At 43.5% G+C, this 27926-nt stretch overlaps 1 protein-coding gene across 4 annotated transcripts; it reads right to left on the bottom strand.

Moving 5' to 3' along the window:
- Positions 1 to 27855, bottom strand: plekho1b (pleckstrin homology domain containing, family O member 1b). 4 transcript variants are annotated; one of them, XM_010884658.3, is made up of 7 exons: positions 27414 to 27855; positions 26598 to 26744; positions 11908 to 12048; positions 10843 to 10947; positions 9617 to 9673; positions 3636 to 3737; positions 1 to 3412 (listed from the first exon to the last, which is right to left on the bottom strand). In XM_010884658.3, the coding sequence occupies exons 1-7, from the start codon at positions 27438 to 27440 to the stop codon at positions 2624 to 2626; spliced, it is 1368 nt and encodes a 455-aa protein (XP_010882960.2). In that variant the 5' UTR covers positions 27441 to 27855; the 3' UTR covers positions 1 to 2623. The 4 variants fall into 4 exon arrangements, with proteins under 4 accessions (XP_010882960.2, XP_010882961.2, XP_012994697.2 ...); XM_010884659.3 differs by lacking the exon at positions 9617 to 9673; XM_013139243.3 differs by lacking the exon at positions 27414 to 27855 and having other exon boundaries at positions 26598 to 27066.
- Between the last annotated feature and the right edge of the window lie 71 nt (positions 27856 to 27926).

Raw genomic sequence — 27926 nt, 5'->3', positions numbered from 1 at the left:
TTTATTTTAGCACATTTATTCAAATGAAACCCTGAGGGAGCAGGATTTAAAACCTCTGAGTCTGTGTACAATGTGTTTTCCATTTACATCAAGTAAGAAACCAAGCTCATACTCTATTGTATTCCTATCATACAATCTTCTTTTAATTCATTAAATGCAATAATTCAGATTCTGTAAATAGCAGGGAAACCATCTTTTGAGTTGCTGAGTAATTGTCCTATAATTGTGTTGGTTTTTAAGGCTATGGTAGCTACTGTTAGACCAACAATTGGTGAACAGAATTGAAAGGGAAAATTGACTAAATAAAAATATCAAACATAAAGAGAAATACATTTCACCTTACAGGAAGAACAACACTGGTTAACACTTCAGTCATGATTGGATGTTATGAATCTTGTGACCATGTGTGGGCAATGTTGGCTGGATTTTGCTACTTATATCCACAGATGTGATCCCAGAATACAGTGCAAAGCCAGATTTAGAGGAGGTTAGGTTCATTTTGTGTTTGTGATTCTGTTGGATTTTATGAATTCAACCAACAATTTTACACAACATGTAGCTTTTCAACAGTTTTGTTACCTTGTACAGCCATCTTTGGCATAGCTTCACAATGGTATTATTGCTGCCATAAAAAAATAAAATTGGATCAATCACTTTATACCTCAGCATTTACTATGAAAAACCTCTATATTCCAGAGCTTGAGGGGCATCGGAGGGGCATTCTTCTCAAAGGACATACAAAATCACATTTCTTACAATTATCGACTAGGTTTTGAATTAAAAAAAGCAAACATTCAATATAGAACAACAGTAGCTGAATGAGGCTGATTGTTATAATTGCACAAATGGTTGTGTCTCAAGAACTTTGAGGGTTCAGAAGTGAGGAACTTCAGTGCAAAGCAAAGCTACTTCCGTTTTCATCATAATGTAACGCAATAAGAAAATACAGCAACAACCTTTGAGATGATTACAAATGCAAAGAGTATGTACAGTGCATCCAGGGTGGGGGACATTTCTTCAGAAAAGCACAAGCATTTGGTTTCAAGTTCAGCCTCACGAGACAGTACTTCAGCCCAGACAAAAATACAATGACGCCAACACTGATAGAACAACAGGAAAATATAACATCTGTCTGACAAGGTTATATTTTTTTCTGGGGAAATATTGGATTCCTGTTGTCTTGTTTCTTTTTCCACATACCTTTCTCCCCTCACCCTCTTTTGCGTTCATCATAAAATCTTTAAAAGACTGGACGTGAAAATCTTTACATGACTTCTGTTATTGGGTCGTAGTGGTTGAACAGAGTAAAAAAAGAAATGCAGAGGTGAAACCTCGAACGTTCAAAAATACCCTGCCCACTTCCTTCTAAAAAGGTTGCCTTAAATAGTCCTATAAAAGCATATTACAAATAAAAATGACAAACAATGACGATAACACCATAATACTGTTAGTTGGTCTGACAGTCCACAGCAAACCGCTACCCCAGCACTGCTGAACATACGTAGCTATAGACCAGAAACCAAATACGGGGTGCTTGGGCAGGACGCGCTGGGTGTTCTGGTCAGGCGCTGCAGTCCAGTGGCTCTATTACCATACCTCTCTATCCCTGTATTTGTGGTTGTGTGCATGCCTGCTACGTTGCATATCTCCATTCTCCACCGTAAACCCTGCACGACTCCAGGCGCAACAGCCAGGTCTGAGGCCAAGTGCTAGGCTCACAGCTCACTAGTCGGAGTGGTGTGTTTGCCGACACCCCTGTTTACAATGATTATATCGATGAGGAGCTACGATTTTTTTTAAGCAGTAATCCAGCCCCTCCCTAAGGTGTGGTGTTAAATGCGGGACCGTGGTTTTCATACACAGTAGATTGTCAGAGAAAAAGGTGCAGAACGGAGTGATACGCCAGCTCCGATCCCTCCAGTTTACGCCCGCCAGTTTTATCTTGTTTCACAGCCTTCCTTTATAGTGCAATTATGTACTTATTGGCTGCAGTGGCAATGAAGACGGAAGGCCAGTGAGTTCCTAATATGTGACCCCCCCCCTCCGTCCCATCCCTGTCCCGGTTAATAATGACGGGCCAGCAGAGATGAGGGCTTTACTGAGCTCCATTTCCTCAGCAGCCATGGGCGCTGGTGTTACTGTCCTGACTACTTTTAGAGTGGGGCTCTATGGGAATCTGCTGGCTCAGACCCACCTTCCAGTGTGTTATGTAACCGAAAAAAGGAAAACATTCATATTCTCAATCCGCCGGGCACTGTGTTGCATCGGATCAAAAGTTATTCTTGACCAGCGTGTGTCTAACCCTGGCGAGGAGAGCCCTTCTGATTCCCTGCTCAGACCTGACGTGGGGAACATCCCCTCTTTTACAACCAATGTTGCGGAAAACATTGAGACTGTGAAGCAAATCCGACCCTGGACCTCTTTCTTGTAAGGGCACAGTGGTCAACAACAGGGGATGTTGTCAGGCAAATAAATGTCCTCACTTTGTCACAACATCAATAAAGTGAAAAGAAACAGAACGGGAGACACAGACATCTTTTACAATATTGTGGCTTTGCATGTTTAGGTCTTTCTTTTTTTTTGCTGAGGGATTCAAGGTGGAGTCCGATCCGTACTCTGACGGTCACATCATGCTCTTCCTGTAGTGAGTCTGCTTGCCGCTGCTAGAGGGGCTGAGGGGCGAGAGGGAGGCGCACGCGGTGGGCTGGGAATCCAGCTGCCGGTAGAGTGCCCTCAGCTCCTTCACCTCGTCCAGCACCTCCTTGGCCTGGCCCCACGTAGCTGCTGCCTCCTTCAACAGCCTCTCCACCTCTGCCCGGCCCCCTTCGGAGCAACCCTTGGAGCCCCTGTTGACTGGCGAGTCCTTCCCTTTCCCTTTCCCGCGCTCATTCTCCTCCCCCTGTGCCCCGCGCACCTCCGTCAGCAGCTCCTGAGTTCTTTCCAGTTTCTGGGCAATGAGGTCCTGCAATTGGCTTATTGGCGGCACATTTCCCGGGGGTGCGGAGGCCGCTGAGCGGGGAATAGCCGCCCTGGGTTTAGTCGCCCGCGTCTCGGAGTGTGAGAGGATCTCGTCCATGGAAGCGCAACGGTTTTTCTCAGCCGGCGTGAGCCTCTTGCCTGGCTGAGGTGTGCAGCACTTCCCCACGGGGCTCTGAAGATGCTGTTCACCGTCGCAGGCCACGCCAGTCTCGCGCGGCAGGCTCTGGGACTTCCCAGCAGCCTCTGCGGGGGCCGCTAGGCGGATATTACTGATGGCGCTCTCTGTTTTGGACCTGATGCAGTCAGGGCCGACCTGGCCGGATTTATCTGAGTCGACCCGGAAGCTCTCACAGTCCTGACCATCGGTGCTGGGGCCGTCCTCCTCCTGGATCAGGTCAAGGGTCAGCATGCCGTCGGAGGTGGAAGTGGATGCCTTGACATGGAGAAACACTCTGTTAGAGATATTAGGTCGAATTTCTTTCAGTCCACAGAAATTAACTGGATGAAACTCAAGGAATCCAATCCCTATAGGAAGAGACTGTTACAGTGGATTGTAATGGTCCACTGAATTAACCTAGTTGGAGCAGCTACCAAGGAGATGTTACGGTAATGAGGAGAGCTCAGACAGGACTAGCCAGGAGAAACCGGATACACACCACAGCCATGAGGTGTCCTCGTGTAGGCAGACGCCGCGTGTGAGGGATCTTAGCCCGGTCCCGCGTAAGGTGGGATAGAAGGTTCTCATCCTCAACCGTCACCTGAGAGATCAAAGGAGAGGGAATCAGAGGGGGGGGGGGGGAGTAAAACAGAGGGGGTGGGGATAGATGAACAGAGAGAATGTAATGAAACACAGTCAAAGGGAGCAGGGTTGACGTGTTCTCATATCAGCCAGAGGGTTGTGTTTGTCTTGTAGTGGATTGATAAGTATTATTGACCTAATCATCGGCTTCTTATCTCCAGGCATGTGATTCCCTGGGCCAAATGGGCCGAAGCCTATTGCATAAGACCTCCGACGCCTGTGGGAACGGAGTGTTAGCCTAACACAGCGTAGCGACACCGGAGACCAAAGCCTCTGCACTGTTGTCTGGGGATAACACCCTTTCCCTGGTGGAGCTAGAGTCTCGTTTGTTCACTGGCTTGTGGCCCCGGGCGACGCGTACAACTTTGATTCACTGGGATTTTACGCCCGGTATCAAAGTTAAATGCTAAATTGCACTGAAAGCATTTAACCATTACATTATCGAGCGTAACGAGAAGAGCTTCAGCGTGCGAGCACATGGGCCTTCACTCCTTCTGACCACACCCAATCAGACACCCCAAGAGCCTAGTCCAGTGTCCTAAACAGAGAAGCATTGGGGTTGGGTGTTGGATTTAGGTATTTATGTGAAAAAATGAAGCTAATCTGTATTTTATGCTCCAGAGGCTTATAAGAGAGGTTGGGGGTTGTGTGTTCAGGCGAGGTGGAGGCAGTCCATTAAGGCATAATGCAACTCATTCCCAACATTTTCAAGGATGTTGACTGTCATTTGTTTGCCAACATCATCCGTGACCAGTGTTGGACATAACAGAGGAGGTTTAAATGGTGGTTACATGAAGCACGCAGCTGTTACGTTGTTCCAAACACACCACTGTCTCGAGTGTTGTAAGCACCCTGCCGCTATCATTAAATGTATGCGACAACAACTATGACTAAGCTTATTTCTTTCCAACTTGGCAACCACCAAGAAATCCCAGTCATCACCCAGAAAATGCTTCCATCTTCTCATCAACTGTCAAATCTATTGTATCTACTGCATTTTAAGTGAACTACGTGATACAGCAGACCAGGATGAATCCATACATTTAATAGAAATGTAATGGGACAGTTTTTTCATGTGAATAATGTGACTGTCTTTTCAGAGTTATGCTGTTTGTATGACAGTGAATATAAGGGCACTTGGTTACCTACTACATACATCCCGTGTTACCGTGTACACAACAGACATGTTCAAACAATGCTTTCTTATGAATCAATGTTGTTTGATCAGCGTGGATCTATGTGTGCCAGCCATCACGTGACTCCACCCGCATAAAGCCCACAGTTCTGTTGAGGGCAACGAAAAAAACCCATTCTCTGGACTAGTGAGTCCCGTCTCTGATTTCAACTTATTGAGCGGCATAGACACTGGAGCCCTGGAGGTAACTGATACCTCTCGCTGCTGGTGCTGTTCTAGCTTTGCCATCCTCACCACTATCTATTTGTCCTCCAAATTATGGGTTTTAAAATGTGAAAGTAACTGATGCATTCTGTATTTGGTCAGTTACTGTGAGTGTAAGCATGGATTTGGATGAAGCCAGTGAGAGTCCTTCTGCTGCTCCCAGCTGTAACTGTTTAGGCTGCGTTTATGGAGGCGCAATATTGATATACAATAAGTCACTGTGTCACTACCTGTATTGTCCTGTCACTAACTGTGTCACTAACTGTGTTTTACTATCACTAACAGTGTTGTCCTGTCATTAACTGTGCCACTAACTGTGTTGTCCTGTCATTAACTGTGTCACTAACTGTGTTGTCCTGTCACTAACTGTGTCACTAACTGTGTTGTCCTGTCACTCACTGTGTCACTAACTGTGTTGTCCTGTCACTCACTGTGTCACTAACTGTGTTGTCCTGTCACTAACTGTGTCACTAACTGTGTTGTCCTGTCACTAACTGTGTCACTAACAGTGTTGTCCTGTCACTCACTGTGTCACTAACTGTGTTGTCCTGTCACTAACTGTGTCACTAACTTTGTTGTGCTTCTGTTGTTGTCTGATTTTGGTGAGCTTTACAGTTTTTTTACAATTGCTAACAAGTATTGTTCAATACTGCGGAAACGTGCAAAAGTCTATAAATACAGCTACCAAAACAACATGTAATTTGGCAATGCACATCCTATATGTCTCAAAGGCTAACAGTCTCTCACGACGTGCACACTTTGTCATTCATAGTAGAATGACCTACAAAACTCTAAAAAGAGTTACCACTATAATGTGTCAATATGTTTTTAATATTATATGTTTTTAGATTAACCAAAAGTACTTTTTATAAAAGATGAGTGGCAAACCTGTACTGTATAGAATGTTCTGCAAGATATGTAAACAAATAAAGCAGAAAGGCTGCAATATGCTTCAACACAATTCACTGTATTTTTGCAAATTACTATATTTGAGTAATTCCAAAATACACACAAATAAATCATTACAGTACTGTTAAACAAACCATAAGTGTATACACACTATGAATATGTTTAGCATATTGTCCAAATGAAACAGATACATAACAATGCTAGTCAACCCTGTCTGCTGTAGTGTTGTCAAAAATATCGATATTTTGATAAATATCGATACTGAAATTTCTGAACGGTACCAATACTCATTTCCCGAAGTATCGATACTAGCCGCGCTTTCACTTTCACTTGTCTCCAAAGGCGCGTTGACAACCACCACACGCGCACGCGCACTCGCACTCCCACTCGTCTCATTCGCTCTGGTTAGCAAAGGTGAAGTGAATGGAAAGATGGCGAGTGCAGCGCCCGTGCGACCGGCTTTGGTTGATAAGGAACACAGCAGGAGTGCTATCTGGAAATATTTTGCATATGAGGCAAATGAACATGGAAAGCCGAAGGACACAAGCAAGCCAATATGCAAGAGATGCTACAGAACAGCGCTAACAAAAGGCGCTAACACCACTAATATAGCAAAGCACTTGAGAGACCGACACCCGGATCTGTATAAAGAATTTCTCAAGGTTGGTATTATTATTATACATTACTGACACTCTATCCTCCAATTTGATACTGTTAAGAGCTTTGACACAATCTGTATTGTTAAAAGCACTATATAAATAAAGGTGACTTGACGACTTCATGTCGATCCAGTGAGCACAGTTTTCGCGTGTGATGCACGCACGTTTGCGTTTAAATCTGTTCATCAAATTAATGTATTAACCAGCTTTTATGACCGATGAGCAATGCATTTGTTACAGTATATTTTAATCTTTGATAACTGTAGGTATTAGGTAATAAAAATATAACGGATCATGTTAGCTCTGGTCCAATGAAAAAATATTAACAAATAGAACTTTGGATTTTAATCAGTACATGTATTAGTGAATGTTAGTTTAAATCAACTTTTAACTTTGATTAAAAAATGTTTTGTAAGTATTTTTCATTGCTTATTCATGTTAACAAATATCTATTACCATTAACCTAAGTTTTTAGATTAGTTCATTCAGTTCATTTTAAAAGTGTGGTCTAAAATGTTTATTAAAGTTTGGCATTCTCTTGTAGCACCAGAAAGAAGATGAGACTCGACCTGCAACAAAAACAACACAATCACAACCTACACTACCAGCTGTATTTGAACAGCAAAGTAAGTATGAAGCAAACTCAAATGAAGCCAAGAAGTTGAACAGGGCTGTAGCAGTGTACATCTGCATGGATCAGGTTCCTGTGTATACTGTTGAGAAACCTGGCTTCAAACAACTTCTTGAACATTTGAACAACAGGTATGCCCTTCCTTCACGCAACTTTTTCATGCACACTGAAATCCCAGCCCTATATAACGAAACAAAAGAAATAGTAATGAACCATCTTGGAAGGAAAACCTTTTTTTCATGCACCACTGATCTGTGGACAAGCAGAGCCACTTCCACGTTCATGGCAGTAACTCTGCAATTTGTCCCTGAAACCTGGGACATGCAGAGCTGGTGTTTGGGCTGTGTTGGGCTCAACACTGAGCACACTTCTTGGCATACTTTATTGGTTTTTGAATGTAATGCAATCTGAGAGGCTTTTGAACAAGTGCACTACCTCAGGACATTTTTGTTAATGTAAAATATATGTTCTAGACTTGTTATATTTAGCTTTAAATAAAAAAATAACCCCTTAATATTGTGGCAGTTTTTTTCTCTGTGGTATCGAAAATGGTATCGAATATCGATATTTTTCAAGGTATCGTATCGAAGTTAGAAATTCTAGTATCGTGACAACACTAGTCTGCTGCATTAGACCACAAGTTCTCATCCACATCACACCATATGGCCTCTCGCGCAAAACACCTGGGAAAGAATCTCTTTGCATGCCTCATCCATCCCTGACAATCCTCCACAGAGATGTCCAGGCATCCTGCATTCACTGCATCCAAAAGTGACATTGGATCATGTGGATGGTGGTCATCCACCTCCATAAGGAAAACCATTCTTCTATGGGGTTGTGGAAGGGAGAGTCATGGGGGAGGAAAAGTGACACCATCCTGGGATGGGCTGCAAACCACTCTGTGACTGCATGGGAGTGGTGAAATGTCACATTGTCCCATACAATCACCCAGGTTTCCATAATCCAAACCACTCTGTGACTGCATGAGAGTGGTGAAATGTTACATTGTCCCATACAATCACCCAAGTTTCCATATTCCAAACCACTCTGTGACTGCATGGGAGTGGTGAAATGTTACATTGTCCCATACAATCACCCAGGTTTCCATAATCCAAACCACTGTGTGACTGCATGGGAGTGGTGAAATGTTACATTGTCCCATACAATCACCCAGGTTTCCATATTTCTTCGGATTTGCCGTCTTTCTTCACCTGACAAAAGTCTTCCATAAAGATCTTCCATTAATTAAATAAATAAGAGTTATTATTATTATTTTATTTACATTTTTGAATTTTGCTTTTGCTGTAGAAATGGAAAAATGTGCAGTCTAATTAAAGCTTTAATAGCTATTGAACTTAAGTTTAATAGTTTTGATAAGGGTGTCTTAATGTTTGCAAAATGGTCTCTAGATACAAAGAGTTTTGTTGGTAAACGTATTTTTGTGAGATAAATATTTATGACATTTGAAAGATCGAAGCAATGAAAAATGATCCACAGATTGCCACATGGAGTGTTGTTTTGATAACTGTATTTAGAGTTTTGCATGTATCCTCAGTATTGAACAATGCTTGTTAGCGATCGTAAAAACCTGTATTATTACAATTAGAGCACGCAGGTGCAATACATTATATGCATGTGTGTATGTGTACACATATATATATATATATATATATACTCACCTAAAGGATTATTAGGAACACCTGTTCAATTTTTCATTAATGCAATTATCTAATCAACCAATCACATGGCAGTTGCGTCAATGCATTTAGGGGTGTGGTCCTGGTCAAGACAATCTCCTGAACTCCAAACTGAATGTCAGAATGGGAAGGAAAGGTGATTTAAGCAATTTTGAGCGTGGCATGGTTGTTGGTGCCAGACGGGCCGGTCTGAGTATTTCACAATCTGCTCAGTTACTGGGATTTTCACGCACAATAATTTCTAGGGTTTACAAAGAATGGTGTGAAAAGGGAAAAACATCCAGTATGCGGCAGTCCTGTGGGCGAAAATGTCTTGTTGATGCTAGAGGTCAGAGGAGAATGGGCCGACTGATTCAAGCAGATAGAAGAGCAACTTTGACTGAAATAAGCACTCGTTACAACCGAGGTATGCAGCAAAGCATTTGTGAAGCCACAACACGCACAACATTGAGGCAGATGGGCTACAACAGCAGAAGACCCCACCGGGTACCACTCATCTCCACTACAAACAGGAAAAAGAGGCTACAATTTGCACGAGCTCACCAAAATTGGACAGTTGAAGACTGGAAGATTGTTGCCTGGTCTGATGAGTCTCGATTTCTGTTGAGACATTCAGATGGTAGAGTCAGAATTTGGCGTAAACAGAATGAGAACATGGATCCATCATGCCTTGTTACCACTGTGCAGGCTGCTGGTGGTGGTGTAATGGTGTGGGGGATGTTTTCTTGGCACACTTTAGGCCCCTTAGTGCCAATTGGGCATCGTTTAAATGCTACGGCCTACCTGAGCATTGTTTCTGACCATGTCCATCCCTTTATGACCACCATGTACCCATCCTCTGATGGCTACTTCCAGCAGGATAATGCACCATGTCACAAAGCTCGAATCATTTCAAATTGGTTTCTTGAACATGACAATGAGTTCACTGTACTGAAATGGCCTCCATAGTCACCAGATCTCAACCCAATAGAGCATCTTTGGGATGTGGTGGAACGGGAGCTTCGTGCCCTGGATGTACATCCCACAAATCTCCATCAACTGCAAGATACTATCCTATCAATATGGGCCAACATTTCTAAAGAATGCTTTCAGCACCTTGTTGAATCAATGCCACGTAGAATTAAGGCAGTTCTGAAGGCGAAAGGGGGTAAACACAGTATTAGTATGGTGTTCCTAATAATACTTTAGGTGAGTGTATATATGTGTGTGTGTGTGTGTGTGTGCATGAAGAGTATGTAAGTGTGTGTAATACATGTGGCTGTTCATGGCTTTTCATTTGAAGCTGCTCCTCTCTGTCTATAGAAGTGTCGAGGGAAACGGACCTGCAGCGATCCGGGCCGCCTCCAAACTGAGAGGCAAGTGAGAGGATGTATTTTTGATAAGCAGCCTCAGCTTGGAGACATCTGGCCCCATCAGGCTCTTCTGTGTGGAGTGAATGACGTCTACAGTACACAGTGGGATTGGAGCATTGATAAAGTCACAGCGGCCAGGATGCATGAATGGTTAGCCTTGCTACAGTGAAGCTGTACAAATTCCCCCGTCACAAAACAAGACAGCTGATGTTCTTTATAAAGCACTTTTCACCAGGCAACATACTGGGGATCGGTGAGGAGGATGGGAGGGGCATGATGTAAAATATTCTGCAGCCGCTGGTCATCAGACGGATTAAATATCGCTAGTAAGGCCACTCAAAAAATGACATTCAGAAAGGATGTTGTGGTTTGTGTGTGTGAGTGTGTGTGGAGCAGTGGGGTGCAGCAGTGTCTCACTTCATCCAGGATGCGGTTCTTGGCTCTAGTTATGGCTCCATTTAAGGCATTTATCCAGGACTCCTTCTCCTCTGGACTAACAGCCAGGAACACTAGGTTGGAGACCTGGAGGAGATAAAGGACACAGAAGACAGGTCATAATCTTACACAGCCTAAAGGAGTGCTGTGAACCACAACACAGCTCTCTGACTGACTGACTGACAGTGTCAAAACACAAGCTGTCTAACAACCTAACAGGAAACCCTGACACCTCACCCCACCCCATGTCGCTCTGGGGGATTCTGGGAGACCCTGCATGTAGCGTGCGCGTGTTGCTGTGTGAGTGCATGGGCCTGTAGGGGTCAGAAGGGAATCGCTGCCTAGGCATAACAGCCTCTCCCTGTTTCCAAGTCAAACCGGGCTGGTCAATCGTCTGATTTGAAGTTAACAAGCTTTTGGAATTGGACACTTCCACTCTGTTTCTCAGGTCAGTCTGTTCATCAGCGTTGGAGTCGTACAGTATGTTGTAGGAGATGGAGGCGTGGCAGGGCTGGAACACAATGTCCCTCTGGGAGAGAGAGAAAGAGGGAGAAAGGGAGGGAGGGAGGGAAAGAGGGAGGAACAGTCTCTGGGCAGAGGCAGAGGACATGATGGGTGGAGCCAAAGGCGATCACAGCTAATGATTATGGCCAGGTAGTACGGGGCGGCTGCCCGGTGATCCGGGATCAGGTTAGCGCCAATCAAGCAGTCAAAGGCTGCTGTTACTGATCCGACAATGTTAAAGGCTGCCTATAGTACCGAGGGACTCCTTTCAGAGGTGTGTTGTAGAGGGAAGTACCGCGCTACGCTAACGGTGGAGTAAATCTAAGAAAGGTCCTGTTCTTTGATGGGTTTGGACAGGGGTTTCTATTGTGAGTTCAGTGACAAGGCTGAGTACATCTAGGTGCCCAAGGATGTGGTCAACCCGCTGGCCTCTAACTGCCCCTCAGCCTGGGCTCTGTCAGGGGATCTGAGAAGTACATTGGTACCTAGAGGTTTGCACTTGAGAAGGTTTAGGTGTGGGTGTCTATGTGGACGGAGACTCACGGTGTTTCCTGGCGTTCGGGAGCGCAGCAGTGTGAACTTGCTGTGGTTTTTCTTGCTGCGGCTCTTGGCCTTTCGCAGCTCCTCGGAGCGCTCGTAATCCGTTAGGTCAACCACCTCCTGGATCTTCTTCTCATCCTTTACCTGAGGACAGACACAGTGGACAGATTTAGATGTTGCATAGCAAGCTAAGACCCCAGTACATGCGGGAACTGTATGAACTGATTGTATTAAGTACTATGTCTCCAGGGCAATGTGTGAGGTTGTGTCATGAAGGCAGAAGGAGGCTAAAATAGAAACAAACACAAGCATCCAATTGTTGAACGACAACCCCCCCCCCCCACCCCCCCACACACACCATGAAAGACCTCCCCATCCTCCTGCGCGTTATTAATAACTGCCGTTACTTTTCTGCTTGCCCACCGTGCCCCCACTCTCCATGCCCCATGCTGGGCACACCTCGGGACAAAGGCCACAGGCCTCCACAGCACCCAGTGACAACACAACTGCTAATTGGATTAAGGTCAGTCGCAGCTTTGTGACGTACCCCGTCCTCTCACGCATTAAGGCTAGGCCGCTGTTGTTGTCTGTGGGGCATCCAGTGTCCCTTCAGCAGGCTTAGCCCGGCCTAGGCTAGCCTATCGACAGCCCCCTGGGGTATCCTAATGCCATCAGCCCAGTCAGTAGTATGATGCAGCAGTTTGGAAGAGGAGACCAGCAACCGTCACCAGCTCAGCCCTTCCCATGAAGCAGTGGGTCGTGGTGCCACCATCACGTCAGCCTGACCTGAGGCACTCATTCCGGCCCTTTCCCGAGGTTGGAGGTCAGGGTCTGATGTTTGGAAGTTTAGTCAGAGGCAGCCAGTTGCCTAACGGGGCACAGCTGTGACTCTACGACACATCCCCCACAGGATTGTCTATCACAGGGCTGTGTGACCAAATGACAGCCAACCCCTGATGTACATGTGACCAAATGACAGTCACCCCCTGATGTTAATTTGTATACAGAAGACTATGATAATTTTGTTTTGCCTTGTACATACTTGTGCCTCTGTGAGTCAACACACTGCTGCCAAGTGTTTGCATTGAGATAAGATACCTGTTATCTAGTTGCTATGTCCAGGCAGCCAGCCAGCCAGAAGAAAATAATAAAGGGTAACAATGAAGGGTTTTTAAATGGGTTTATCTGTGCTTTCAGACAGGAATTACAAACAAAAGTGGTCATTGTTTTATCCTGTGTAAAAAAAAGAAGTAATATATATAATATATAAAAATAAATAATCTTGTGTAATTATTTCAACTAACCACACACTTCAATAAACACGATAAAATGTGGGTGATTTAAAGTGTTTACAGCATTACCACGACTTAAGTAACAGCTGAACAGCACAGCTGTTTGGAGATGTGTTGTGGCTCTGGGTGAGGGAGACGGGCCGTCTGTGGGCTTGGGATTGAAAGAGTGGATGGCACTTGACAGAAGGTTTTTGGGGAATATCAGACCCCATGAACCCATCACCCCCACTCCCCAACACATGTCCCCCCAGCCACGACACTCACATTGGTTTTAATCCACTAGCCCCTCCCCATCACACTCACTTCTCATCAGGCCATAAGGAAGGGGAAGGCGGGTGTCTTCCTCTTTCCCAGTAAAAGTACATGTGACTAACCACCCTCTGTTGGCATCATATTATATATATATATATATATATACAATGTCCACTCAAAGTCACCAATTCCTTCCAATACAAAAATCTTGCCACAGGTACTCTGACACATATTTTCAGTGACAGGGGTATGTCTCATCATGATGACTGTGTAACTTTCCCGTTTCCCGTGTTGTTCAGTGAAGAGACACTTTGTGATTGATGGACAGAAAAGACAATCTACAGCCAGACCTTACCTAACCATCAGAAAGCCTCTCTCCCAACAGGTTCCAAGCAAACACCAGGACCTGCTTTGACATCCATCAACCCCCAAGCACAACAAGCACAAACCCCCACACGCAACCACCACTAAGTGCCAATCAATTTCCATTAGTGGAGCGGGACAAAGTCTGATGAAACTGTCTAGCTTCTGTCTAGGACATGTACGGCTGAACGCATGTCTGGACTCATGGCTGGATGCATGCCTGAATGCATGACTGGACCCCTGTCTGAATGCATGGCTGGACCCTTGGCTGAATGCATGACTGGACCCCTGGCTGAATGCATGGCTGGACCCTTGGCTGAATGCATGACTGGACCCCTGGCTGAATGCATGGCTGGACCCCTGGCTGAATGCATGACTGGACCCCTGGCTGAATGCATGGCTGGACCCTTGGCTGAATGCATGACTGGACCCTTGGCTGAATGCATGACTGGACCCCTGGCTGAACACATGTTGGACTCCTGGTGGAATGGATGGCTGGGTGCATGACTGAATGCTTGAATGCATGGCTGGACCCCTGGCTGAATGCATGGCTGAATGCATGGCCGGATACATGACTAGAAACATTTCCGGATACATGACAAGACGCATTGGTTAGACGTATGGCTGTATGCGTGGCTAAATGCATGGTTAGATGCATGGTTAGATGCATGGTTAGATGCATTGTTAGATGTATGGTTAGATGTATGTTTAGATGAATGGCCAAATGTGCGTTTAGATATATGGTTAGATGCATGGTTAGATGTATGACTGAATGTATGGTTAGAAGTACAGTATGGTTAGATGTATATTTAGATGTATGGTTAGAGGTATGGTTAGATGTATGGCTGAATGTATGGTTAGATGTATGGCCGAATGTATGGTTAAATGTATGGTTAAACGTATGGTTAGGCATATATTTAGATGTATGGTTAGAGGTATGGTTAGATGTATGGCTGAATGTATGGCTAGATGTATGGCTGGATGTATGGCTGAATGTATGGTTAGATGTATGGCTGAATGTATGGTTAGACGTACAGTATGGTTAGATGCATGGTTAGATGTATGGTTAGACGTATGGTTAGATGTACAGTATGGTTAGATGTATGGTTAGATGTATGGTTAGACGTATGGTTAGATGTACAGTATGGTTAGATGCATGGTTAGATGTATGGTTAGACGTATGGTTAGATGTACAGTATGGTTAGACGTACAGTATGGTTAGATGCATGGTTAGATGTATGGTTAGACGTATGGTTAGATGTACAGTATGGTTAGACGTATGGTTAGATGTACAGTATGGTTAGATGCGTGGTTAGATGTACAGTATGGTTAGACGTATGGTTAGATGTACAGTATGGTTAGATGCGTGGTTAGATGTACAGTATGGTTAGATGTACAGTATGGTTAGATGTATGGTTAGATGTATGGTTAGACGTATGGTTAGATGTACAGTATGGTTAGAGGTATGGTTAGATGTATGGTTAGACGTATGGTTAGATGTACAGTATGGTTAGATGTATGGTTAGATGTATGGTTAGACGTATGGTTAGATGTACAGTATGGTTAGATGTATGGTTAGATGTATGGTTAGACGTATGGTTAGATGTACAGTATGGTTAGAGGTATGGTTAGATGTACAGTATGGTTAGAGGTATGGTTAGATGTATGGTTTGATGTATGGTTAGATGTATGGTTAGATGTACAGTATGGTTAGAAGTATGGTTAGATGTATAGAAGGACAGGATGGTGCAGCAGAAACATAGGGGTTCAGACCAAGGCAACGCCAACACTATTCCAGTCAGCTGTGACTCTACAGACTCTCATCTCTCAGCCATGGGGTTCTCCAGCTCGGAGCACAGATCTGCTTGTCGTGGAACATAGGGAACAAATTCCCTCCGTCAAGCTTGATTTAGCACCTTTTTGTAGGAGATCTATTTCAAAAGCCGGCTGTACACTGTGGAGGTGGACAAACAGAATTGCAGAGTGTTCTGTGCCCCTGATACCTGCCTAGGAAGTAACAGATCTTAAATTGCCATCTTGTCAGGCTTTGTATGAGGCTCTTTTGTAGTATGGAACTATTCCAAGACTTGGCCTGGGCAATACACAGATCCTCATCACATCTTCTATAGGTGGGGGAAACCCAAGTGCTCTCCACACAAAAGATGCCTGATACTAATTCTGCCTGAAGACGGGTTGTGAGGACAAACTACGGGGGACATTTTCCATAGCGCACTGAGGGGGGTGTCGTGAATAATTAACAGCACGTCTGTGTTGCATTACGATTTTGGTTGGGGCGTCCCTTTTCTAACTAAACACCTTCCCTAAAATATGAGAAATCTCAAAAACGCCTAGCCCAAAGACACTGATGAATAAAACTACATATCTCTCCTGTCACACATAATCACGTACGATACGTGTTTTCCAGTGGTGTAAAGTATATTTGTGAGGTCACAAGCAGGCCAGAAAATGGTCTGATTATGTATCATGTAACCACTAATCACCATCACAGGTTTTTGCCAAAGCGCAGCAAATACCCTGTAATACCCTATAATCATTCATCATGAAACAACTTCCATGCTTGGGTGACGGAAACATTTCCTTCACTGTGAATTTGCTGCAACTGTTTTTTCCACTGTGTATTTAAAAGCAAGGCTCTACATAATATACAGTAACACATGCCACTTAGCGGACCCTTTTATTCAAACCAATTGACAGAATTGTGAAAACTCAACAGAACCAACCACCGGCCGGGCAGAGCTGCAGAGAATGAGCACCAATGCTGAGCCGGAGCTGCAGGACTGCCGGCCCTGTGATTGGCCCTGTGATTGGTCCTGTGATTGGCCCTGTGATTGGCCCATACATCTCACCAGGGGACGACTTCAGCCACCGGTGAAGACGCTGTATTTTTTCGATTCAAGTCCTCTGCGTATATCTACTGAGTTCAACCAGTACCTGACGCAAGTCAAATCCTGACTGACTGGCTGATCAATGAGGATGATGGCAAGTGACGATGTGTGCTCATGGTCTGAGCGCTTTTAAAGAGTAGAGGGGCCCATCAATAAGCATGCTGGCTCCAGTTTCCATGTAATCACAGTCAGTTTCACACCAGCTGCCTCAAAGTCTCCAGAATGCGTCAGCTCTCGGTGTGCACCTATTGTTCTGCTTTCTACTGTTTTCCAGATTATTTCCGGGTATGTTGATCATCTGTAGCCCCATTTGGGTTACCAGACTACTCCTGCACTTTTTCCTTTATGTTCCAAAATGTATATTTGCAATAGTTGGTCTTTTACATTTCTTCTGTGTGCAGATGAAATCAACTAAAATAACTAGATAGAAAGGTCAGATGGAGCAGGGGAGGTGTGCACTGTGGGTATACCCTCAATAAAGCTGAAAGAATCACAGTTCAGAGGCTACCAGAGAGGCAGGTGGGGTAGGACCATGACTACATGCTGGAATAGAAACCCAGTTGCACCAGTAGCACCTCCTCTCATGCTCCCAACTCTGGCAACTTTTTTCGACAGAGGGACAGGGGTGAAGAGGGAAGGCAGGGCTGGGAGAGTGAACTATTCACTGTGCTTTTGATGGGGGAAAAACACAGAGAAGCTCTAGAAAACAAGATCAAATGTTTGGAGAACTCCCCCTGGGATCCAGAGGCAGAATGGATAGACTGTAGAGTACACAGAGAGATGAACAGTGTGAGCGATTAGTTTCCGCAGTGTTCTGACAGGAAAAAAAGTACCCACGAGGCTGCCTTCTTTGTCTCCAAAGTGAAAAAAGATTCTCTCCTTTGTCAGGTTATGATATTGACCGAGGCCCACTTCAGCTCAGGACCAGCTTCAACAGAGCAGCACAAGAAAGGAAGAGACAAACAAAATGGGCCATTTAAACCCTATGCGCCAGGTGTCATATTCAATATACAAGAACAAACCAAATTCTGGTTAAAAACATTTAGGAACGTTCAATCACACTTTCATTATCTGGAGGTGTTATTAACTTCAACACCTCAGTTTCCAATGAAATGTGCCTCAAGCCCGTTTTGTTTCAAACTCAATTGTGTGCCAGCACAATCCATTGTGTGTGTCCACAGGAGAACCAAAATGCCCTCCTACATTCACACGAGTGAGTCACAGGCTCTCCGCATGAGTCAGGAATCAGCTCAGCGATGTCTTCCTAGACACAGTGTTCACAGCAGATGAGGTTCCCAAATCAATGCCAGGTCTTAAAACAGCCACTAGCCCTGGCCACAGCTTATTGTTAGCAGAAATGAAGCTAACCAAATATTGCAGAATTGCCTTCTGCGATGCTAGGTGTTGCAGTGGAGCCGGCCTCACACCTTCACCCAACTGGTCCGTTGAGATGCCCAAATCCCAGTGGGAGTGGCACTGCAGAAAACTGACACAGTCACTTGTCGAAACCCCAGTTAACACGTCGAAACTGTAAGTGGTTAACACGTCCTGAAATACAACTAGGCTGCACTAATGTGTACGCAGAAATAATGCCTTTTCTCACCTGTTCCCTCAAAGTTGTACACAGTAACACAAAGGTCTTCAAATTCAAATGTAACCCGTGTGCTTATGTATAACAAACAGTGGTCTATTAAACGGCAGAGAATATTGGTCCAGAGGTATTCCACGCTCTCCTCAGGGAACCCGAGCCGTTCCATGTATTGTGTTTGATCTATTCCAAAATGAGCACACCTGATTAGTCAGCTAATCACGAAGACCTTGATTAATAAATTAGATGAGCCTGCTCAGGGCTACAACAAAACGGTAACATGTCTGGGGCTCCGTGAGGAGAGGGTGGAAAACCTACAATCTAGCAGTGTTTCTCAAACTCAGGTCTGCGGGCACAGCCAAGCCAAGCACCCGGCTGTGCTTGGCTTTGCTAATCCCTCAACAAAACTTCCTGTTGATTGCATTGAAGCTTCCTTCATAGAATCAGAGTTATGCAAGAAATCACTGATGATCTCCGTTATTTCACAGTTGGCACATACGGAGTGGTGTATATTTAACTCCAACAACTTTTACTCTAGGGTGTAATTACATGTCTTCGTTGTCCCTCTATGATGCTCTTGGGCTGTGTGCGATTTGTTAGAAGGGACTGTGGTAATATAGAAATTGAAAAAAAATGCATATCTTACTTTGTACTCTGAATTATTGTTTAATATAACCTGCCAGTTTTTCATGGGCAACTTTCCAAAACCATCTTGATGAATTTCGATCACAACAAACCAGAGACCTCACTCATTAAAATGTAATTTACCTACTTTAAAAGTGTGTTATTCACATGTGTTTATTAACATTGTGAGCAGCCTAACTAAAAAGTGATCACGCAATCAATCCCTCCACGTTCATATAGTGTTTCCCCCAGTATTTACTGAATCCTTTAAAATGAATCACTCATCACTTCAAGCTTTATTTCCATTAGGTGCAACTAAAAAACTTAAATGTAATAAATCCCAGGTTGAGATCCTGGCCCGTGCCTGCAACCAGAATTACAGCTATGAGATCTGGCCCTGCATTCTCAACATGTGCAACTACAACTGTCAGTATCACACAATGCCATCAACGTGATTCCTCAACTAAACATTGACTTGTGCGTTCACTTGTTCAAAGTGCCTCTCTCAACCTGAACATGTAAAAAAATTCAGCATCTTTTGTTGGAGCAATTCCTGCTGCAGGCACCTGCTATTTCTATAATAAGTAGTTGTACACTCTAAATGCAACCCCTAGAACCCATACAGAAACATACTGTTTACTTGCCTTTTACATGGAAGTAATTAGGTACCATTGTTATAAACTTGGTCAAACACGGACAAAAAAACGAACAGCTAATAGCGAATGCTGGTAAATGCTTGGGTTCGTTCCATTGTTTCACTTTTGTATAGAAAATGTGTTTCTCCATAGAGGGAGAGTAAGTGGAGCAGGATGCTGCTGATATGAGGATCAGCGATGTCTGGCAGGATCCCATTACAGAAGTGAGTCAGACACAGCTGAAAGCGAGTCATAGCATACAGAAATGATTTCTACTGTATGTGTGAGATCATTCTGATATCATTTAATGCTGGGTTTCTAATCAGACCTGTTCCAGTCTTTTATTGTAATCATCATCACACCACACTTTCCATCATCCTGAAATTTAAATTCCTTCAAGCTGTTATTTTATTTCTGTTTTCCTCATTACTATAACCATGGCATGAATATCCATGACTAACAGAACCTGCTTCTCTGTTGGAAATAACGAAGGCCCGCCTCAGTAATGTTATATGGAAACACTATACTTATTCTGGACTACTTCATTCAAAACAAGCAGATGGTTGCTCCAATTTACTGCTTCTGCAGCAAAACATTCTGAGCTCACAAACTGGTGCTCAATGGAAACTGCATTACCAGAACTTTCCATCTTCCATTCAGATTCCACACGCTGGTCGTGGGCTTTCAGAGGGACCCGCTGAGTGCGTAGGTAAGACGGGAAACATCTAGGCAGGTGCCTGAACTCTTCATTGTATTTATGCAACTCTCACAACCAGTGGATAATATTTGTGTTAGCATAGCATTTCTGGCAAGGCTCGAGCGTGACTTAAATACATTAAAACGAAGGAAAGTGCACTGAGTGTTACAGCCTTTTGACTCCATTATCCTCCATGCCAGAGGTTAATGGCCCCGGTGCATCCAGTCATGGTGCTTCTGGACGCCTTAAACCGCCCGGTGTTGTCCACTTCTGATCTGGATGACAGCTGGGAACACCGTCGACTCAGCACCAGTGCCCTTCGCAGTCGGTCCAGATTCCACCGCCCCGTGTCTTTGAAACACTGGGGGCGAGTTCAACAGCAAGCTGCACATCTATAATATATGTGTCAGCGGTGTCTGTTCATCTCACTCACACCTTGAGTCCAGCCCATTATTACCCTCAGCCTGGGAGGAGGAGGACTTCAAGGTCCGCCCCGTGCCAGGGCTTTGAAGGCTTTCTACCGGTTGGCAAGGAAACTAGCACCCCTGCTCGCCCTCCCAATCCTCATTTTCTGGCCAGAGTCACACGGGCAAACACCCGCCGCTCCCATGTCAGAAGAGAGGGACGGAGTAGGCGATGACGAACCAGACTTAATAACCTCTGTCCCATCACAGAGGAATGGGGAGAGACAGATGGACAGGAAGACGTTTGGCCATGGCAACCTGGAAGCCTGCCGCGACAGAACCACCTGCACGGCTGGTTATGTGCATTGGTTTACATGTTGTTTCACTGCTGTGCTATAAGGGCCACACCCAATGACACGCTCTCCTGGAGCTGGTCCTGACCCTGCTATAGCCTGGCATGAGCGGCCAGTTGGCAAACATTAGCGTGCGTTATGCCAACACTCACCCTCACATAGCTGAACAAAGAAATTTACTAAAAGGGGAAGTTCACTCATTTTTACTTGCAGATGTATTTTTCAGGATCTTTGTTTGTAGTTCTTCGCCCAGACCTAATTCCTCATTTTGTTTGGTTTCAGAGAAATGTGCTTGTCACACTTTATTGTGTAAACACATGCAACGCTATTGACCAAGATGCATTATGAAAATTACGTTTTAGAACGCTTCAAACCACTCAAAACCAACTCATGTTACATCCAAATCTCATTCTAGATGACACAGCAATGGACTTTAAATTATGAATCTATGTTTTCATTCATTAATGTTGATGTAAATATTCACTGATGGCACAGAAGGGGAAAAAACTAGTTTTGGAGAGTTTTATCATAAGCTTTGGCACATTTTTATAATGCAGTGTACACACACATTACCAGAGACCATGCCAATCGGACCAATTGTATGTGTTGCAATACAGAATATATGGTCAGAAACAAACCTACAATCACAGAAGGAATGAAATATGTAAGAATGTGTGAACTTCATTAAAAAAAAAGTATTCTTTGGTTTGTCTTTGTTCTTTTTCTTTCCCCTCTCACTTTTTCCGTCTTTCAACTTTCCTCCCCCAGTCACCCCCACCCCTCATGCAGCATTCACTTTAGAAAACCATTGAAAAAATATATATCCTCCCTTCAGTCAAAATGCTATAGCAGCAAGCAGACTGCTTGGGGAAGGCCAGTAGAGAAGAGAGGCCACAGAGAAGAGAAATCCATTAGCTCTTGGGCTCTGATCAGGCTAATCTGCAATTCAAACAGATGATCTTTCACACATTGCACTCTCTCATCACATCACCATTGCCAGCCTCAATAAGAACAGGCCCAGAAAGATGAGCTAGTGCATTTAAAAATATAGTTCAGGAAGTATAACGGTACCAAAAAGGATACAGAATGTATGTTGAGGGATGTGTACTAGTAAACAGTGTTCAGAGAAGCGATGCTGAGAAAAAAAGCTATTGGATCCTGTAGCAAATGTTCTCCTTAAAGATAAGAAACCATGTGCAGAGGGTTTCAAAGACCCAAGCCCTTTGGTCAATGAGGTTATCAGCTAAAGTGAAAGCTGGGCCAGAAATGATAACTAGCAAATCAAGGAATAGAGGTTAGTGGGCAAGCCAGTTGGCTCGTCTTGGGCCATTAGTATCTCAGTCAAACGCATGTGTTTGTTCAGTGACACTATATCACGGTCAAAGTTTATTTTCTGGTGTTACCTAGAGCACAGACTGGCTCACTTTATGTTTTCAAAGTGCTCTTAAAAAAATATAAAAAAGGTTTGTCTTGAGACAGATGTTTGAAGAAGAGAGATTAAGCTGGTCTGTTTCTGAGAGGAATATATATTTTCTCATGACCATTATAACCACTAATACACAAAGTCCAACCAACACAAAGGCTGTTTTAAAACACCCCAGAGGGAAGTAAAATCTTCCCTTTATTTGAAAGAGGAACTCCTTTATGTCATGGCACATCACCGCCAGTCAAAACTTTTTTCATCATCCTTATCCCTTTGGTTGAAGACAATATAAGCTTAATAGCGAACAGGGACAGGGGAATATGGTTAGGTAAACAGATAAAAAAAAAAAAAAAACACTTATAGTGAAAGTGGACTGAACCTCAGAACACAAGAACAGGTTGGCCAGTGATGTGAAATCAGAGCTCTCCCACTTGCCAGCCCTGATTCCTCGCAGATGTCCCAACTATGGTAGGGCTTCACTCACTAGATCTCAATGAAATCTGACACTAAGACCAGACTGCCTTAGAAAACAATGTTCTACTTCCACAAAATGCTTAAACCAAATAAGGGGACTACAGTGTTTCTGGAAACTCTCATGTGACTGCATAGTTAACAAAACAAATTACCACTAGATTGATGTAAGTGATAAAAATGTACTTTTGCCAGGTACACTTAAGTTACTTAGTAAAACATAGATGACAAAGAACATAAAAAAATATATATGTTTACAGAAATGTCATAATTTGTTAAACAAAATGTTTCCAGTAGGCCCTATACTTTTCTTAATCTGGCCATACAAACCATAATTATTAATATTATTACTAAAAGAGACTTCCATCTCTTTTCTTTTGTCCCTATGAACCCCCAGAGAAGAGGGGGACACTTAGAAAGCCTCTATATCATCTGTACCCATAGTAGAATCCTTTGAATAACCCCTTTTGGTTCTACATAGGACCATGTTAGGTGACAGGCCCTTTGTGTTTCATGCCTTTTGTGTTTTCAAGATCCCTTTCCACAAATCTAAAAGATGAAACCAAAAATAGCTATTCATGGAAATAATCTTTTTAGAACCCTTTTTGGAACCTTAAGCCTTGTTTATGCCCACCATTAACATGTGTCCTTTTTCTTGATGTTGACCTGATCTGGTTTGTTGAACACTTGTTTAAGATCACCTCAAAATCAAATTACTATACAATGTTTAGTAGTCCAGATTTATCATGAAATGAGAGAAGAATCAGATTATTAACAAGAACAGAACAAAGGGTTCATGATAGCGGCAGTTACAAACCAGGCATGAGAGTGTATAGAAAGAAGGACAGCAGTTTGATTACAGACTGGACCTACTCCAGCTCAGTCTCTCTCTATCGTAAATCTCTCACAGGACTGCTGACACATATATAAGACAAGGCAGTCAAATAAGTAAAAGCTTAGTGAGTAAATACTGTAAACTATTAGAGCAGCACAGAAATCACCCATCTTTACAAGCACCTTGATGGAATTTGAATGGGAAATTGTCATGAAACACATTTTATCTGACAATGATCAAATCAAATGTAAGGTTCTGGTTGGGTTTGTACTTGTTAAGTACTTAGAGGGTTATTAATTCTGTGACAAATGACAGAATGGCACTACATACACGCATTGGGTTGTCGGTTAGTTCCTCTTCATGTGACCAAAACCTTGGAAGGCATTTCTTGGCCACATACCCCTTGATATTTAACTCCAACAGACTATACTTTCCCTCAGAGCTTTAAATAGATCAGGATTGACCACATCACCGTTTGGAATGTTCATCTGTCGGATTCCACTGTGATCCTTAGAGTTCTCTTTACAATAAGATAAAGGTGTTAAAGCTCTCCCTGGGAGCACCCAACACTCTCTTCTGTAAATGTCAGCCGAGCTTGGCAGAATGTTAATACCCCACAACTCTAAAGCAAGCCAGGAAGGACAAGTTTACCTTGTGGGACAATTTCTGAGAAGCCCATGGGCAAAAATGCTGTCTTTTGCTTTTGGGTTAGGTTTAGGGTAAAAGTTATAATTGGGGTTAGGGTACAAAATAGGATAAGGGATTAGGTTCATGGTTAAAGTTAAGTGTTTGGGATTAGTTTAAGGGATGCATTTTCAAAGTGTGAGACAGTGGGCATCCATTTAGAGAACATCAAGATGAATGAACACAACGTAACGCGCACGTAAAACAGTGCACAACAGGGACGTCAACAGAGGTCAGAACATTTGGGTCTGAGCAGGTAGAAAATACAGATTCAAATAAACACTGCAGGTATATTTCAGGGTCCAAGAAAAAAAATACTTTTTCAACAACCATAGAGTAGCTGCATTTCTAGGTCATTTAGCGAGACCGAAAAATGTATGTTTTCATAGACTAGTCTAAAATGACTGACAGGAAATTACAAGATGCTCTGAGACCGACATGTTGAGAAGAATAAGCTAATATATACCACATAGGCAGATAATACAATAGAAAAACAACATAACAGTCCAAAAACCTTCTAGTGACTCTGACCACTCCAAACAGTTTTTCACTCCAGTAAAATGTTTTAAACATTGCCAGAGGTCCAGCCAGCTGTCCAGTGACAACCACATTGAAAGCCCTAACAACAGCAATACTCTGTTTGATATTTACTGTTCATGTTGTCAGTTGCGGGCTTCCCAGATGAAACTACTAAATGCACGCATTACATGATAAAACAAAATCAACAGCATTACAAAATAAAATAAGCTATTAATCTACATTGATTGCTAAATAATCTGTGTATTGAAGAGGAAAACTTTCAACTGGATTGTGGAAAACAGGGTCTAGTTGACACAATTCTCTCCACTATTGCGCCCTGCCCCCTGCCAAATTTTTCTTAATTTATTCCAACAATTTCGCTAGACGGGATGCATTTTGTTTTTAAGACCAGTATTCTGAATATACAGACAGTACGAAGTCTACATAACCTTGGAAACATATAAGTGTAGTAGGTTACATTCATAACGATTATTGCTAGCGCTGTGTAAATAAATGCATTCACCATTCACCACACCCGCCTGTCCCCTTAGGAATCTTTGTGTAGACACACAGTGATGGCTCTGTCCGAAATTGTTCTCAAAGTTCTGTTTTCAACAAAGCGGTAGTTGCACTGTGGCTCGGGTTTGTAGCTGACAAGGTGAGCGACCAAGACAGTGGGAAAGTGGTCAAATTCAGATTGTCAGCACATCAACCCCTGAGGGATGATCGATGAGACGGCCAATTGCTGTGGAAGCCGGGGGGAAATGCTCAGCCTCAAGCTCAGCTTAGCACACAAACACAAAGCTTTTAGAGTTGTTCATTTCATCCAATAGGTCAGAGTAGATCCAGAACAGAAGAGACCATGTCTCATGGGACTGCTGCATGACTTCATGGTTTAACTTGCCTGGCTACCTAAACTCCTTGCCCCAGCCAAAATGCTACGCCTTGCTCTCAGACGTTTCTCAGCTACAAGGAGTCTGGATCTGACAACATCCCAGGTGTTTTCTACTAATTTATGTATAATTCCACGTCAGTTTCCACTTAGAAGCGTTCAATATATATATATTTGTTTACCTACGCAGAAAAGCAAAAGCAACATTCTGAAAATTCGCTTTCACAGTGTTAGGTTAAAGGAGAACCAACCACTGAAGACTTGGTCTTGTTACAACACCCGTCATTTTGACTAACATAGGAAACAGCAAGAGAAGGAGACTCAGACTGAAACACATTAACGTCTGAGTTTCAGTCATCAGATAATAGTTGCACACAGGATTGTATACAGTTACGTTGCCGTTAGAGATGGGCTGCTTACACATAATGCAATGGGGGGGGGGGGGGGGGGGGTATGTACGAGTGGCCTGTCATAGCTATGGTATACTGATAACACACCACAAACCATGCATTGCCTTGGTGCTATAATAAACCTGTTACCAATGCATTTAGAACACTAAAAAGTAATGCACAGAGCTTTCTGACAATCAGCATTGATGGTTTAAACCAATCGGTTAATAACATGGTTTATTAACCGCAGACCGTAATGTCATTCAAAGCATAATGTCATAACGAATGTAAAAAAGTTCAGGGCTCCCCAAACTTTTAACTGTTTAGGCCTAAATGTAATTGTTTCAATATAGAGAGGTCACTCACCTCTTTCTCTGAGATGTAAAGTTGGTCCCCTTTGAGTATAACAAAACGATTTTTCCAGATCTCCCTAAAAATCCCCTTGCCACAGAACTTGCGAATCCAACCGATTTTGTCTGGCTGCGTGGGGTGTTGATTTGTCTCCTGCAGGCCCTGCATATTGAAATAAAAGACACAAGCAGAAATGACGTGAAATGACCAGAGCCGCTCATGTAGATTCAACACTGCACGGATAAGAAAAGAGGAGAGACTTTTTGTAAAGGCGATTCTGCCCCCTGTCATTTCCTTTGTCATGTAGATGCTGTCACATTCCTTGCGCGCACCGTTTTTCTTGGTCTTGTATTTTTGTCAGCATCTCAGTTACACCAACCACGTTAGCCAATTGTATTCCAAGAAAATGGCCTTCTTTTAAAGCCTCTGGCTACGTGACACAAAAAGAGCACTCCCTAAAAACATTTGTTTCATATCCACAACAAGAATATCATGAGGACACTTTTAAACTCCACATAGACTAGACCTTTAGTAGAATATTTTATTAATCAAAGTTAAGATAGTGGTACGCTAACTGAAGAATGCCCCCCCACACCCCTTCCACTATGAATAAAGATAGCAAAGCAGCATGTTAAAATAACAAATGCGTTACTGTGGATTTTAGACAGAGTAGACTATGAAGTAATCGAGTCAGTATGTATCGAGTATCATTGATGTGCGCAAAAGTCGTTACACAGTTGCGGTTTGATGTTATTGGGAATAACGGCTAACCACAACCCCTTTATTACAGACGGTATGTGTTCATCTCTGGTATGGTTTCGGAACCCTTACCCGTTTTGATGAATTGTTTTTCTTCATTGTGAAGGATAGGGCTGTTTATGACTATCCCCGACCCGACTTCACCCAAATATAAATCCGTAATTTAGCCAAAAAGGCAGATGCCAAGAATCGCAGAGAATTCGGGACACCGGGTGTATTGCCCGTGCAGCTCGGAAGCCGTCTGTATTTCTTGTCCCTTTCCTCGCCGCCACCCTACGTTGAACACTTCGGTTGTCTCCCTCTCGACTCCTTTGTAGTTATAACTGAATGGGTTTGGTCTGGCTGCGCTCTTCTACAATGAACTGAACTGGTGTCTAGTTACGCGGATGAGTCTGTATCATTGTCTCCCCATTGAGTCCCCCCTCCCTCTCCTCCGTTCACTGAGACTTCGGTTATTACAGCACTTTCAGCTGCGGAGTGGATAGGCTGATCCTAGCCGCTGTAAAACTCGACAGCTCCATCTATCTAAAGCCGGAGCGTTAGGCCTATATACACACGCGTGATGTCATCAACAGAAACAGAAAA

The sequence above is a fragment of the Esox lucius genome, chromosome 20 (assembly GCF_011004845.1).
Source record: "Esox lucius isolate fEsoLuc1 chromosome 20, fEsoLuc1.pri, whole genome shotgun sequence".
NCBI lineage: Eukaryota > Metazoa > Chordata > Actinopteri > Esociformes > Esocidae > Esox > Esox lucius.
This window is presented reverse-complemented; position numbering and strand designations above follow the sequence as displayed.

Coding starts and splice junctions, on each gene's coding strand:
- plekho1b (XM_013139243.3), bottom strand. CDS start 26,885: ATGACAAAGGAAATGACAGGGGGCAGAATCGCCTTTACAAAAAGTCTC. Junction 3,738..9,616: donor TCTTCAACTGTCCAATTTTG/GTGAGCTCGTGC, acceptor TTGATCTCTCAG/GTGACGGTTGAGGATGAGAA. Junction 3,413..3,635: donor GAGGACACCTCATGGCTGTG/GTGTGTATCCGG, acceptor CTCCATGTCAAG/GCATCCACTTCCACCTCCGA.